Raw genomic sequence first — 15,485 nt, 5'->3', positions numbered from 1 at the left:
GCCCCTTTTCCCAGCGTCGCCCTCCACGCCTCTCTTCCCAGTGCTGTGTCCATACTAGGTCAGCGGCCAGCCTGGAGGCCGGGGCGGGGCATCTGCCTGGGTGGGGCTCACCCGGGTTGGGAGCTGGGACTTAGGCTGAAGCCTCCGGGACTAGAGAGGATCCACGCGGTCAGGGACGGGACCCAGGAATGGGAGGCAACTGTAGACGGTTAGCGCCCTCTCGGCTCCGCCCTTAGCCCCGCCCCACTGCGGCGTTTAAGGGTCTCTTAGCAGGTGGCTACACTTGATCCAAAGTCAGGGGAGTGTTAGGGCAGGGGACATTCACAGACCGCCTAGGCTAGGCCAGTGTTACCGCTGGCCTAGCGGTAACTGAGGGGAAACTGAGGATCAGAAAGGGCCTGTTCCTAGGTCTCACATTAACAAGATTGAGGTGTGGCCCCGAAGCAGGGAGGGGCAAGCCTCGGAACAGAGGTTTGGGGTCGGTGGTTTCAAAGTGAGTGTGTCTGAACCCACATGGCCGGAAACCGTTGCCTGCTCTCCTAGGCCTGGCTAGTGGGGACCCCAACCGCCTGCGGCTGCCCCTCCCAAGTTCCTCCCAGCTGGGGGCCAGGCCTCCAGTCTCCAAACTGCGGAGAACCCAGGCCCCCACCGCCTGCGGCTGCCCCTTTTCCTCTGGCCCAGTAGGGAGCCAGGCTTCCGGGGGGGCCCGTCCCTCCAGTAGGAGCTGGAGCCCCCCCATCCCATCCCCCGACATCAAGGCCGCGTCTCCAGGTAGCCACGTTTTCATTCCTCGCTCCCTACAGGCCTCTCTCCCCCCAAAATGCTCCCATCTTGTCCCAGCCCCTCCCCCAGACTATTACAAGGACCCGCTGCCCCCAAGTCCCCGACCTCCGCCAGGCCTGAGCCTCCCGCCGCCTGCAGGAAGACGCCCGGCCCGGGGTCGGGTTGGCCCCGTGGGAACGGTTTGTCTCGAAAACAGGAACCCGGGTTGGGGGCTGGGCGGGGCGCCCCTTCCCCACCGCAGTCCGCTTCCTGCCCCTCCCGGCTTCCTCCGCGTGACACCCAGGCAGGGTGGGGGGCACTAGGGCGTCCAGAGTGGGGGGGCTCTTACTTTAGTTACCCCCTCTGCATCCCGCGCGGCCTGCCCTTGGCTCGCCCACCCTCGGCGCAGCCAGTGGCGCAGCCCCGCCCGCGGCCCCGGCCCCCAGGGTGGCGCGGCAGGGGAGGGGTTAAGCTGCCGCAGGGACCGCCGCGTGCGGGGCGAGAGGGAGCCCCGGGTGGGGGAGGCGCAGCCTGCGGTGCAGAGCCCGGCGCAGGGGCGGGGAGGGGAGGGGGCGGCTGCGGCGCGGGGGCGGGGCGGCGGGGAGCGGGGCCGCTGCGCGGAGACCGGGCGGGAGCCGCAGCCGCAGCGAGGCCGGCGGGCGGGAGCGCACGGAGGTGGGGCCGGCCGGGCCGGGTGCGGGTTCCTTGCGGCAGGTCCCAAGAGTGAGTGAGCGACCCAGCGCTGGCGGGGTGCCAGGCAGTGGAGGGCGCGGCCCCCTGGGGCCCCCCCGGGACGGCGCGGGCGGGCTGGGGGAGGCGGATGGGTGGGGAGTCTGTGGCCCGGGTCGCGGATAGGAGGGAGCTGCCGCGAGAGCTGAGGCGCTCTGGACTACCCGCGGGAGGGGGGCATCCGCGGCGCACGAGGCTCTTCCCAGCCACACTTCAGCGGGGCCCTCCCCTGCGAACCCCCATTTGACAGATGAGAAAATTGAGGCTCGAAGAGGCCAAATAATTCTCAAGGTCACACGACGAGGAAGCAGCAGAGCCAGGCGAGGATAGCTTTTGGTGGCTCATAGGAAAAGTCCTCCTGAGAACTCCGTAGAGGACCCCCGCCCACAGCCTGGGGCAGTATGTGGGAGCGGGGTACCATTCCAAGGCTCTGCTAGGGTCTGGGAGTTAGGGGAGTCAGGGCGCTGCCCTGCACAGCGGATGAGTGGGGGTCGGCGGAATGGGCGAGTGCGCACCCACGGGGGTGTGTGCGCGTGTGTGGGAGAGTGTACATGCGTGGAGATGCACTGTCTTGGGTGTGTGCACACGTGTGCCGATGTCAGCGCTGCTGTGGAGGCAGGACTGGAGGTTGGCCTGGCTTAAGTGAACGGCAGGTCTCGGAGGCGACCTCGTCCTCGGGCTTGCATTCTGGGGTACAGGAATTGGGTATGTGTGCTTGAGGGTTCCTCCGAGCAGGTGTGCACGGGTGTGGGTGCCATTGTGTGTGAGCGGGAGGATGGGAGGCGACTGCCTGTGGCCCCGGTGCGGGTGAGCGTGGCATCTTGCACCTCAGTGCAGCCGCCTGGCTTCCGGTGAATAACTTGGGTATGGAATGGTGTCTGTCCCTGCATGGGTGCATATGACCCCGCCAGTGACCAGAGTTGCTAATGGTGTCATGCACGCACTGGTCACCCCTCACGACGCTAGCGCCCCCTTCTGGGCACCCTACTCTGTGTGCCCTTACAGTTCGCTTGTGCAAGAGGGGGGGCCTGGGTCAGGAGCGGGGGCTAAGGAGAAAAACGGTCTGTGGAAGAGCTGAGCCGGGACCCCTGGGACCTTCATGGAGGTGGCCTGGGAGCGCTCAGTTCCCAGGCTCAGGCTTCCAGCTGACGCCTCCAGGCCGCAGCGGCCCTCCACTCCCCACCCCTGCCCCAGGAATGTTCCTCTCCTCTTCAGCCCGCCGTTCCAAGTGCAGGCCCCTGGGGACCGCCACAGCCCCGCCTTCCCTTCCCGGGCGCCCTGAAGGGGGCGAGGCGGGCAGGACGCCTGGGTTCTCTCCTCCCCCCTCCCAACTCAGGGAGAAATTCCTCTGAGGTCCCCTCAGGCTCTGGGTTCCCAAAATAACCCTGCGGGGGAAGGGAGGCTGAGGAGGGAGGGAAGCGGGCGAGGCGCAGAGCTGAGCTGCGGGGTGCTGCAGGTGCCTCAGGAGAGGGCGCGAGCAGAATGGGGCCTGCGGCTGCCTGGGGCACCAGCTAGTCCCTGGAGTCCTGGCTCGTCCCCATCCCCGTGGAGCCCCTCGGCCCTCCGGCCCTCCGGCGACTCCGAGGGTGGGCCGGAAGCCTCTCGGCTGGTCGGTTTCCTAACTAGCTGGTTGCACCATGCCGGGCCAGACCGTTTAACCCCGGGAGTGGCCGCAGCGGACAACTCCGCCCCTGCCCAGCAGGGGGCGTGCCCGCCCCGCCCCGTTCCTACCCGCGGGGCCGCTCCCCCGGCCCGCGCCTCCGCAGACTCCGGCTGTCTTTCCCGGACAGGGGTTCGGTGCGAACCCGGTGGGAGGCTCCCGGAACGCAGCTTGGGCCCAGCCCACCCGCGCTGGCGGCCATGGCGGGCACCCTGGACCTGGACAAGGGCTGCACGGTGGAGGAGCTGCTCCGCGGCTGCATCGAAGCCTTCGGTGAGTGGCTGGCGAGGGTGCCCTGCCTCCCAGAGCAGACCCCTGGTCCGGACCCACCCAGCTCTGCATCGTGCAGCCTCTTTAACGAAAGCCTCCTCTCCACCACAGGGCAGGGATGCACGCGCTTCAGACAGATGAAATGTTTCCCTTCCCCAGCCTTCCAGAGCCGGCGGTGATGGGAGGGCCGGGGTCCCAGGCTCTGACACGGGAGGGGCATTATCTGTCTCCCAGGGGATCCGGAGGAACGCGCTATCTCCGGCCTGGGAGCTGTTTCCGGCTGATGGGGGACGGCTTATCTGGTGAAGGGTGCCCCTTCCCCCAGCTCTCAGGAAATGACCTCTGGATTCTTGACCCCAGGGAACCCAGGCTCCTTCCGCCCAGCTGGTTCCCCTCCGGAGGATGGGCTGGCTCAGGCGCTCCCCTCCTCCAGCTCCTCAGGGCAGGCCCTCTCCCTCTCCCACCCTACCTTTCCTTTCGGGTTTGTCTCCTGGTTTCCAAGTCCTGGGAAGGTGGGAGGTGGGCGGGGTCGGGAGTGTGGCCCGAGGGACTGATGCTCGGTGGGCTGCTGGGCTGCGGGGCAGGGTCTAGGAGCAGGCAGGGTCTAGGAGCGTCAGACCACCTCTCTTTGTTCGGAATTAGATGACTCCGGGAAGGTGCGGGACCCGCAGCTGGTGCGCATGTTCCTCATGATGCACCCCTGGTACATCCCCTCTTCTCAGCTGGCGGCAAAACTGCTCCATATATATCCTTTGCGGGCCTCGCCAAGGCTGCTGCCATTGGGGTCCACCAGCGAGCCCCACTGCCCAGCCCAGGCGGAGCGTAAGCTTTGCACCTAAACGGAGGCCCTTTCCATATCCCAGAATCCAGGCACTGCCTGGCCTCCTAGGGCCTAAGCTCCACCCTTGCGCCCTCGCCACCCAGGCCCCTCCCCAGACTCTCTCCCCAGCCTAGGCCTTGCCCTCAGCCCCCCTAGAGTCTAAGACCTGTCCAGGTTCCCCCTCTTGCTTCTCCTCTCTCCCAGAGCATAGGCTCTGCTCTCAGCCTCCCCCAGAACCCAGCCCCACCCCCAGCCCCCGTAAGACCCCCCCCAAAGCTTATGCCTCACTCCCAGCATCCTCCCAGAGCGCAGGCCCCGCCCCCAGGCCCTGCCCTCGGAACTCTGTCCAGTCTCCTGCTCCACGTTCTAGAGGTTCTAGAGTTAGACACCGTCCTCGCTTTCCTTAACTCCACTTCACTTACCAACAATCCCGGAAGGACAACTCCAATTCACTGCAGGTGAAAACGTGCCACCTGGTCAGGTGAGTCTTCCCCCTGGGCTTGGGCCCCTCCTCTTGCTCCGTTCTCCCAGGCTTCTGGAGAACCGGGAGGTGTGGACAGAGCTCTATTCTAGGAGTTGGGTGGTGTAGGTTTGAAGGGCCTTAGTTTTCTTATCTGCCCAGGGGGCTCTTTGTCTCACGGTCTTCTGTAACTTGGAGAAGGAAAGAAGTGGGAGAGGGGGAACCACAGTTCGAGACTCTTTGCCCCTCTTTGGGGAACCACAGTGCCAATTAGTTCTTTGGGTAGCCCACTAGAGGATGGTGGGGGAGGGGGGCTGCCTTGGATGACTCCGCCCCTCTGCTAGGTACTGGATCTCAGCCTTCCCAGCGGAGTTTGACTTGAACCCGGAGCTGGCTGAGCAGATCAAGGAGCTGAAGGCTCTGCTAGACCAAGAAGGGAACCGCCGGCACAGCAGCCTCATTGACATCGAGAGTGTGTGCGTGGGGGGAGCTCAGAGGGCTGGGGGGCACTCAGCATCCTACACCATCTGTGCTTAATAAATGTCTGTTGAATTGAATGAGTGAGGGTCATGTCACTCTCTTGCTTAAAAATCTTCCATGGCTCCCTTTAGCCTTCATCTGAGCATGAAGGCCCTTGGTAGTCTGACATCAGCTTGGCCTTCCTGTCCATCTCCCACAGCCCACCGCCCATCCCCCACACCTCATGCTGCAGCTACCTGGGTCCACTTGCCATTGTCTGAGCCACTGCATCCTTTCCCGCCATGGTGTCTGCTCATAATGTTCCCCTCGCCTCCTCCTCCACGTTACCAAGACTTGGCTCAAGTGTAAAGTCTCTGGGCTCTGGGTTTCGGAGCTCTTCCAGAGCAGAATTTGTTGTTCCCTCCTCTGTTCTCCCATGGCATTTTGTACAGATTCCTGTACAAAGACCTCTGTACATATGTCATGCTGTTTTGTGATTGTGTGTTTCTGTGTCTGTCTCCCTTAGTAGACTGTGAGCTCCTCGAGGGCAGGAACCGTGTCTTACTCATCTCTGTATACCCAGCGCCTAGCACAGTGCCTGGCACAGAGTACGTTGTCCATAAACGTGTGTTGAGTGCATGATGGGGGTGGGAGGTTTGGAAGAGTTGCTGGGACTGGGGTCATTAGTGTCTAGAACAGTGCCATGCATTGTGGAGGTCTTCAGTCAGCTTGAGTGGCATGTCTGCGTGAGTGCGGGACCACGAGGCATGGGACATCCCCAGCAAAGGGCTCACTACCCCTGCTCCTCCAGCCCCACCTACAAGTGGAAGCGGCAGGTGACCCAGCGGAACCCTGTGGGACAGAAAAAGCGCAAGATGTCCCTGTTGTTTGACCACCTGGAGCCCTTGGAGCTGGCGGAACATCTCACCTACTTGGAGTATCGTTCCTTCTGCAAGATCCTGGTGTGGCCCGAGGGCTTGGGGCCAGGGGTCTGGTGTGGGCTATAAGGGGGTCTCAAGAGGGGTAAGGTCCCTGGGGGTAGGCTGGGTCACAGTGTGGGTTGGGGTTACAGTGTAACTATCAAAGGACAGCTGGAGGTTGAGGAGTGGCCATCCATGAGGGGAGAGGCTGGCAAGGTGCTGAGGCCACTCCCACCCGTCCCAGTTCCAGGACTATCACAGTTTCGTGACTCATGGCTGCACCGTGGACAACCCTGTCCTGGAGCGATTCATCTCCCTCTTCAACAGTGTTTCGCAGTGGGTGCAGCTCATGATCCTCAGCAAGCCCACAGCCCCTCAGCGGGCCCTGGTCATCACACACTTCGTCCTCGTGGCAGAGGTGCTTGCCCCTCCCCGTGCCCTTGACCTCCCCATTTGCCGGTCTGGCCGAGCCCTCCTTTCCACAAACCCACTGCCTCTCTCCAGAAAGGCCGGGCTAAGTTCTGGGCCCACTTGGTGACTCACTGCCTCCCCCTCCCCATTTGCCTCCCAGAAGCTGCTGCAGCTGCAGAACTTCAACACGCTGATGGCGGTGATCGGGGGCCTGAGCCACAGCTCCATCTCCCGCCTCAAGGAGACCCACAGCCACGTCAGCCCTGAGACCATCAAGGTGCCTGCAATAGGGGACTGGCCAGTGCTTCCCAGGTCTGGCCTCACTGTGTCCTGCCAGCAGCGCTGGGGGCTGGCGCGACTGTCCCCACTTGACAGATAAGAAAACTGAGGCTCGGAGGGGTTAAGTGCTTTTCCCAGGTGGCACAGTGGAAATGGCAGAGTGGGGGCTCGCAGGTCTGTCTCACCCCAAAGCTTATACTTTTTCTCCTTTTCTAACATATTAGGTAATATACATATAGAAAAGTATATAAAACATATTAATAGTTTAAGGAAAAATTATAGAGAAAATGCCTGTGTAACCGCCACCCAGGGGAAGAAGTAGGAAATTGCCAGCCCCCGAAGCTCCCAGCACTTTAGAGCCTAACTCCCTCCCACCAGAGGTACCTGGTGGGAGGCTGGTACCTCCCACCTGGCTGCCTTTTGTGATGATGACTTTGGCTTTCTTCACAGCTTTACCACTTACCTATGCATCCCAAAACAATGTGGGGTGTTTTCTTTTCTTTTCTTTTTTTTTTTTGGCCTATTTTTAAATGAATGGAATCATGTCATATGTTATTTTATATCTTGCTTCTTTCATTTTACGTGGTGTGAGATTCTTTTCATTCTGCTATGTGGAGCAATTGTTCATTCATCTCCTTGCCATATAATGTTTTATTGTGAGACTATCCCACTTTATGTTTCTATTCTATTGTTGAACATTTGGGGCTTGTGCAGTGTTTGCTGCTATGGATGGACAATGCAGCTAGGAACATTCTTCTAGGTCATTGCCCTGCGCTGCCTTGCCTCTCTGAGCCTTGCTTTCTTTTTCTGTTAAATGTTGATGAAAACTTGTGCCTAGGTCTAGTGGTGTGTTTGGCAGTGGGTGTTGTCTTGAACTCATGACCTATGAACTCTGACCTCCAGGGGCTGAGAGAACTACTGTTGAGGGAGAGTAAGGGAGGATTTTACTCTTTCATCTATCCCTCACCCTGACTCTTCTTCCTCTACTTCCACATTTCTAGGGCCGAGGTGGGGAGGATGGTTGAGTGGGGTGTGTGTGTGTGTGACCCTCTGCCTCCCCCCTCCTCCAGCTCTGGGAAGGTCTGATGGAACTAGTGACGGCCACAGGCAACTATGGCAACTACCGGCGCCGGCTGGCAGCCTGTGTGGGCTTCCGCTTCCCCATCCTGGGTGTGCACCTTAAGGACCTGGTGGCCCTGCAGCTGGCACTACCTGATTGGCTGGACCCTGCCAGGACCCGGCTCAATGGGGCCAAGATGAAGCAGCTCTTTAGCATCCTGGAGGAGCTGGCCATGGTGACCAGCCTGCGGCCACCAGTGCAAGCCAACCCTGACCTGCTGAGCCTGCTCACGGTGAGGGGCTGGGGCCAGGCAGGCGGGGGGTGGGGGGGTGGGGGTGGGGGTGGCGGGGCAGGCACCAGGGGTTGATAGCTCCAGCTGGTCCTGGCTGTGGCCTTGGCCTTGGGTTAGGGGCTCTGGTCAAGGAACTCAGATTTAACCTGGGCTCTAGGGTTTGGAGTGAATGCTGAGATGGGGTCTGATTTGAGGCTGGCATGTGGATTGTGTGCTGTGTTTGAGGCTGGGCCTTAGTCCTGGGTTGAGTTCCTGGCAGTGGGTTGTGTTTAAGGGTTGGGACCAAGGTCTGGATTCTGCAAGCAGGGGTGGTTTCTAAACATGGTCTTGGGCTCTGAGTGAAGTTCTGGGCTTGGCCTTGACTTGGTTTGGGGATCTAGGATGGGAGTTGGGTTCTGGTTTAGTTATAGGTAACGTTCTAGACATTGGCTGGAATTTAGGTTTTAGGGTTTGGAGTGAGTTCTTAGGTACTTCTGGGCTTTGGACAGGATTGGGGTTGAAATCTGCACTGGATTCTAGGTGAATCTCAGAGCTCGAGGCTGGGTTCTGACCTGGCTTCTTGGCTAAGTTCTTGGCAGTGCCTTGTGTTCAAGGTTTGGGGCCAAGCTGTGGTCTGGTCTATGTGCTAGGCCAGCGTGGGGTTGTCGGGGTGAGTTCTAGCCAGGCTTTGTCCTGAGTCTGGCTTCTGAACTGGGCTCTGGACTCTGGGCCATGGGCTCCTGTGAACATTAGGGGCCAGTGGGTGTGATCAGACCCATGTGTTGCAGGTGTCTCTGGATCAGTATCAGACGGAGGATGAGCTGTACCAGCTGTCCCTGCAGCGGGAGCCTCGCTCCAAGTCCTCGGTGAGGGAGGGACTCCTGCTTCTTCGCTTGGCCCACCTGAGAATCCCAGCATATGAGGACAGGAAGAGCTCTTAGAAGCTGCCTACCTCACCCTTACTTCTTGTTGGACAGAGGCAACCTGGGGGTGGGGAAGTGGCCTTGGGCAGGCCCTCTTCTTCCCTGGGGGTTCCCCGCTCTGGTCTCCTGGGCCCTGGGCTCCCTCCGCTTCTGGCCCTAGCTCAGGCCTGACTCTTCCCACAGCCAACCAGCCCCACAAGCTGCACACCACCTCCCCGGCCCCCCGTGCTGGAGGAGTGGACCTCAGCTGCCAAGCCCAAGCTGGACCAGGCCCTCGTGGTGGAGCACATTGAGAAGATGGTGGAGGTGAGACTCCTGCAGCCTGCGCAGTGGGGCAAAGGCCACTGACAGAAGCAGTGTCAGTAAGGGCTGGCTGGCCAGAGCACTGCCTGGGAGCCAGCACTAGTGCCATGTTCAAGGACCAGTGCTCAGTCCCCAGGAGGTGCAGGGCACAGCAGGCTGGCTGCACAGGACTGAGGCCCCCGTGGGGGAGTGGGGGAGCCTCTCTGAGACATCCTTCATGACATGGACTGGGACCGTGGAAAGGGATGGGTCCCGACATTCCTTTGATTCTCCCTCTTCCACCCCCGTATGTCCCTCCGTGTGCCCCAGTCTGTGTTCCGGAACTTTGACGTCGACGGGGATGGCCACATCTCACAGGAAGAGTTCCAGATCATCCGTGGGAACTTCCCTTACCTCAGCGCCTTTGGGGACCTCGACCAGAACCAGTGAGGAGGACTGGGGGACTGGGGGAGAGGGAAGGCAGCCCAGCTCACTTCCCCAGCTTCAGTTCCCTCCTGTGCAATAGCAAGCCATGGAACGAGATGATCTTGGCCGGGGAAGCTACCCACACGGGGAGGGCCTCTTGCTTTTTGGGGGAGGGGAGGCTACCAGCTGTGGAGGCACAATGTTACCTCACTAATTCAGACAGATGGGGGGGGGGCTCCACCTGAATCTTCCAAAGACCATGGCCTGGGGACTATTGCCACATAAGTGCTGTTTTATTTGCAGAGCTCACAGCTGGCAAAAAGTGTAGGCACGTTGAGCTCCTGGGTAGCCTGTTTTAATGAATAGATAAGAAATGCCTGTAATTAGCAGCACCCACTTGCTTATCAACAATTCATATGCTGACAATTTGGAAAAACAGCTGGTTCTCTGAAGTAGGTTAAACATGCCCCCTGCAACCACGTTCATGCCCCATTTTTGCCGAGCAGACGAAACCCCAATCAAAATTTACAGTCCATCCCAGGGCGATTTATTTTTTAATATTACCTGGATTTCAAGAATCTGTTGTTTTTTATGTTCATGTTACAAAACTCCACGGTGGAAAAAAAACTAAAACCAGCTAGTCAAATAAATTTATAGTGAACAAAGTGCTTAAAGAAAGAAGTGAAAGTTCCCTCCCTTCTTTCCCACCAGTAGAGGTTAGCATGATAAACACTGTTAACAGTGTTAACGGCTTGGCAATATGTGTACCTTCCAGTCTTTTTTCCTATGCATGTGCAAATTGATAGAGATTTTTCGTGTTTGGTGTCTATTTCACGGACAAACAGGATTATAGTATGAATCCAGTTCTGTCTGTGGCTTTTGTTGCAGTTGCTTCGTTTTTTCTCCCAGAGTCGAGGCAAAAGTATTTGAGTTCCATGTTATTTCCCTGGGTTGGTGGGTGGACTGTTTTCCAGGCCACCTTTTAAGTGAGGGTGTAGCCCTTTGAGACTTTGGAGGCCCTGGCTTCATGGAGAGGTCTCAGCCTTAACTCTCTGCCTCATCCAGGCCCCAGGCTGTGCGCCTGGCACGCGGTTGGGCATTAAAACCCAGCACCAAGAGGGAGACCAGCAGCTCCCTCCCAGGATCTGCCCAGCTTACTGCTTGATCATGAAGCCCCCTCATTGTTTCTGGAACTTGACGGTTTCCATTTCTTTTTTGCGAAATCACCTATGCATTTAAAGCAATTTTTGATATATTTTTAACCAGCATCTAGGTATTTGTAGCAGTGGGGTTTTCTTTTTTCTTGTTTTCTTTGCTTTTCTTTTTCCTTTTTAATCACTGTCTTGACAGAACTGCACGCCTTGCTTTTTTTGCTTTTGTGTTTACTTTCCACTTAACCCTTTATCACAGACATCTTTCCCTGTGGATTCATGTAGAACTGCCCCATTCTTTAGAACAGCTGCAGAGTATTCCGCTGTATGGCTGGACCATCATTTTCCTAACCGGTCTCCTGCTGATGGACATGTAGACTGTTCCTGTTTTTCACTATTATTATATGCCATGCTACTGTGAGCATCCTTTTACTGATACACTCAGGCTAGTATTTCTGTAGGAGAAATTCCTAGAAGTGGGATAATTGGATCAAGAGATATGCACATTCTAAATTAGGAGACAGGCTGCCAAACTGACCTCAGACAAGGTTATACCCGTTTGCACGCCCATCAGCAGTGTACAAGTGCCTGCTTCCCGACTTCCTTGCCAACAGTGGATGCTATAAAAAGCTTTACAATTTTTTCAGTCTCATTGGCAAATGGTATCTTGGTTAAATTTGCATTTCTTTAATACTAATGGGGATAGGATATCTTTTTATATGTTTATTGGCCACTTACATTTCTTCTGTTAATTGCCTGTTCATATTCCTTGTCCATTATTCTACTGGGTTTGTTGGTCTTTTTCTCATTGATTTCTAGAATCTCTGTTAATGGATATTAACTCTTTGCTGTTGAATATGTTTGCAAATATTTTCTCCCTGTTTGTCATTTATGTTGTCTTTTTCCATATAAAATTTAAAAACTTTTGTGTGTTTGATATGTCAGTCTTTTTCTTATGGCTTCTTGGATTTGTGTTACGTGTAGAAAGGCCCTCAGCCCCTCAAGATTACAAAATTAGTCTCATATCTTTTCAGATGCATGTATGATTTTTATTTTTTACATTAGTGTTCTCAATTCAGTGAGAATTTAGTTTTCATGTAGAGTTTGAGGTGGGCATCTAGATTTATATCTTTTTCTCAATGGCCAGTTGTCCCAATGTGCCATTCATTTGAAAGGGCCACCTGGATCTATTATGGGCCCCCAACTGCAGTGGGTGGGAGTCCCAAACGAGGGCCAGACCTAGTGGCTGAAGACTCACTCTCGGCATAGCCACTGTTGTAAGCATGCTATGTGCATTTTCTCATTTAATCCTCACAAAAATCCTATGAGGTATAGGAATTCTCATTATGCCCATTTATAGATAAGGAAACTGAGGCCCAGGGAGATTAACTGGCCACAGGTCATGTAGCAGGGAAGTAGAGCGGGGATTTGAACTGAGGTCTGTGTCCAGAATACATGCTCAGGGAAGAATAGGGCTCTGTTGAAGCCCTGGGTTACACGGGAACTCTAGATTGCAGGTGTCTTTCCAGCAGGATTATGTGAGAGTGAGAGAGATGCAGCTTTCCCCATCTCATCTGGCCCCAGAACTCTCTAGAGAGATCTTAATTTGCAGGGCTCCTGAATAGTGTGCAGAGCACACTTTGGGAACCTGAGGCTGGGGATTCCACAGGAAAGTGCACAGCCCTTTAACTTTTCACACCCAGTGTGAAGTGAGCAGGGCAGGAATGTGACCCCCATTGTTCTGAGAAGGAAACCCAGGGAAAATGACTTGCCCAAGACCACACATCAGTTGATGGCAGCTACTACATCTGCCAGTGCTTTCTCTTCCCTGCACCGGGAGTCTGAAGTTCAATGAGGACCTTTTATTTGGTAGGGGTTTCCCAGAGGGATGGGCAAGGCCAGTGGTGGGCTGTCCTGGGAGGGCTCGAGCTGAGCCACCCCCCCCACCCCCCTGCAGGGATGGCTGCATCAGCAGGGAGGAGATGGTCTCCTACTTCTTGCGCTCCAGCTCTGTGCTGGGCGGCCGCATGGGCTTCGTACACAACTTCCAGGAGAGCAACTCCTTGCGCCCGGTCGCCTGCCGCCACTGCAAAGCCCTGGTGAGCGCCCCCTACCTGCTCGCCGCCCAAGCCACTCCCTTCCAGCCCTGACTTTGTCCCACCCATGCCCCACCCCTTCTGGCCCAGCTCCTGCCGGATGCTTAGCTCAGGCAAAACCAGTTAATGCCACCTGCCTCTCCTCTTGCTGTGGTTCTGTCCCTGTCCCCGTCCCCGAGGCAGCTCTAAGATCCCAGTCCTGGCCCTCAAGAAGGGAGAGGGAGAGTCATCACCTCAAATCCCTCCCTCCCCAGCACGGCCCCTTCCTCTATTGCAGATCCTGGGCATCTACAAGCATGGCCTCAAATGCCGAGGTGAGACGGAATGAATGGCAGGGCTGCTGTGCAGTGCTTTTGGGAGAGTTACTGTTAGGGCGGGGATTCTTATTTTGGTGGGGCAATTGCCAAGGAATGAAGTCCCTGGGAACCAGAGAGGCATGCTGATTGATGTGAAAGGGTAGCCTTTAAAGAGGATGTCTATTTTGGTGAGGCAGCTGCCGGGACAGAGAATGTTGTACAGGGCATAGACCGGCAGTTAGGATGAAGAGAGCACTTTGGAAGGAGATTCTTAATTTGGTGGGGCAGCTGCTAGGGTGCAAAAGAACCTGGGGAGAGGTGGAGGGTATTCTGACCCATGGCCCTGGCTGGGCTCCCCATTTGCCCCCCCCCCCCAGCCTGTGGTGTCAACTGCCACAAGCAGTGCAAGGACCGCCTGTCAGTGGAGTGCCGGCGCCGGGCCCAGAGTGTGAGTCTGGAGGGGTCTGCACCCTCACCCTCACCCACGCACACCCACCATCATCATCGCGCCTTCAGCTTCTCCCTGCCCCGCCCTGGCAGGCGAGGCTCCCGGCCTCCAGGTAAGAGGGAGTCTCATTTGCACAGGCCTTGGGAGGGAGGGATCCAGGGCCACTGTGGCAAAGTATTAACTGATGCAGGATGGAAACCATTCCAGAGTTCATAATTTTCTTATTCTTATGGCACAATAAGAAAGTGTTGGGCAGGTAAGGGTGCCAGAAGGTGGCCAGGGAGCCCTTGACTTTCTCAGGCTAAGGAGGAGAGACCCTAATTTATAAAGATGTCTAAAAGTATAAGAAGCCTTATGAATTCAGGCACACTCTTATTTTGTTAGAGGGATTGACAAAGGATAGGAGAAGTATTATGTGAGCCACTTGCCTGCATCTCCCTTTTTGGCTGCTCTAGAGGCTATTCTGAGAAAAGTCTCAGCTCTAATAATCTCCTGGTGGCTCTCTTGGGGTCTCTGGTGGTTTTAGGTCAGTTTGCTAAGTGACAATTGGCCAAATGATTATTTTGCCGAGAACAGTCTGAGCAACTATGTTAAACTGGGGTTTAAGGCAGTTGACCACAACCATTTGGCTTGGTATTAGTCCTAAAAAAAATAGAGGCAGACACAGGGCAAAGTCCTCAAAAATAGAAGAGATGAAACCATTTGCATTGAACCTTCCAGAAGTGCAGGGGTCTAAGATGTGAAGTACACACAGCAAACTGCACTGACAAATCTGTGGCTACAAAAAAGCTGCAGCAAAATGAAAACTTAGAAAAAGAACCTCAGATATTGGGCCATTAGGTCATTCAGGGAATTGATTTTTGGTGGATGGGTCTGCTTCTGGGATGGGGCGGGTGCCTCCTGTGAGGGGGGAAGGGTTGCCGAGGTCACAGGGACCCTGGAGTGGGTTCTGTGACAACCCTCCTCCCAGCAGAGATCCGTGAGGAGGAGGTGCAGACGGTGGAAGATGGGGTGTTTGACATCCACTTATAATCGATGGTGAGTCCTCCCACAGCTGGCCGGAGCCTCCCCACTTAGGGCTGGAGCCGGGGTGGAGGGTATTGGGGAAATGGGTTCTCTGTCCAAATGGCACAGGCCAGGTGGGGAGTGACTTCCTCACAACCTCTGTTTTTCTTTTCCCAGCTGTGACTGGATCAAGGACTCATTCCTGCCTTGGAGAAAACACTTGGACCAGAGCAGGAAGCCTGGGGGTGCTGGGGCAGGAGGATGGGGCTGGGGAGGGCATGAGGGTGGCATGCGGCTAAGGACAGGGCCTGGGCTGGTGTCCCTAAGGTTGTACAGACTCTTGTGAATATTTGTATTTTCCAGATGGAATAAAAAGGCCCGTGTAATTAACCTGGATCATCAGAGCCTAGAATCGTGGGGGGCTGTATTACAAGAAGAACTACAATCTTAGGATCTAGAGCTTTGTAGCTGGAGAAACTTGGGAGGTCTGGAATCTCATGTGTCTGGAATCTTGGGGGATAGAACCTTAGAACTGGAAAACCTTGGAACATAAAAATCTTGAAGAGTCCAGAACCTTGGGGATCTAAAATTTGAAACTAGAGTGTCCTTGCACCCCAGACTTGCTGGGCCCAGTGGTCCTGTATAACCTTCAGCCTTCAGCCCACAGACAAAATTCATTTGCTTGACAGGTGGCCTTTCAGCTCCCTCTTGGACACCTCAGGCAATGGGATGCTGGAGTCCTGGGAAGGAGGGGGCA

At 56.3% G+C, this 15,485-nt stretch overlaps 1 protein-coding gene across 12 annotated transcripts; it reads left to right on the top strand.

Annotated features, from left to right (window-relative positions):
- The first annotated feature begins 122 nt into the window (after positions 1 to 122).
- On the top strand, positions 123 to 15,120 carry RASGRP2 (RAS guanyl releasing protein 2). Of its 12 annotated transcripts, none has more exons than XM_012777965.3 (17): positions 123 to 208; positions 3,282 to 3,424; positions 4,064 to 4,166; positions 4,660 to 4,722; positions 5,046 to 5,177; positions 5,972 to 6,122; positions 6,325 to 6,498; positions 6,652 to 6,768; positions 7,841 to 8,122; positions 8,890 to 8,967; positions 9,208 to 9,330; positions 9,637 to 9,752; positions 12,841 to 12,982; positions 13,257 to 13,293; positions 13,653 to 13,835; positions 14,697 to 14,761; positions 14,906 to 15,120. In XM_012777965.3, the coding sequence occupies exons 1-16, from the start codon at positions 189 to 191 to the stop codon at positions 14,753 to 14,755; spliced, it is 1,923 nt and encodes a 640-aa protein (XP_012633419.1). In that variant the 5' UTR covers positions 123 to 188; the 3' UTR covers positions 14,756 to 14,761; positions 14,906 to 15,120. The 12 variants fall into 12 exon arrangements, with proteins under 12 accessions (XP_012633419.1, XP_012633418.1, XP_012633422.1 ...); XM_012777964.2 differs by having other exon boundaries at positions 14,694 to 14,761; XM_012777968.3 differs by lacking the exon at positions 123 to 208 and adding an exon at positions 507 to 771 and having other exon boundaries at positions 14,694 to 14,761.
- The last annotated feature ends 365 nt before the right edge of the window (positions 15,121 to 15,485 follow it).

Source organism: Microcebus murinus, chromosome 4 (assembly GCF_040939455.1).
Source record: "Microcebus murinus isolate Inina chromosome 4, M.murinus_Inina_mat1.0, whole genome shotgun sequence".
NCBI lineage: Eukaryota > Metazoa > Chordata > Mammalia > Primates > Cheirogaleidae > Microcebus > Microcebus murinus.
This window is presented reverse-complemented; position numbering and strand designations above follow the sequence as displayed.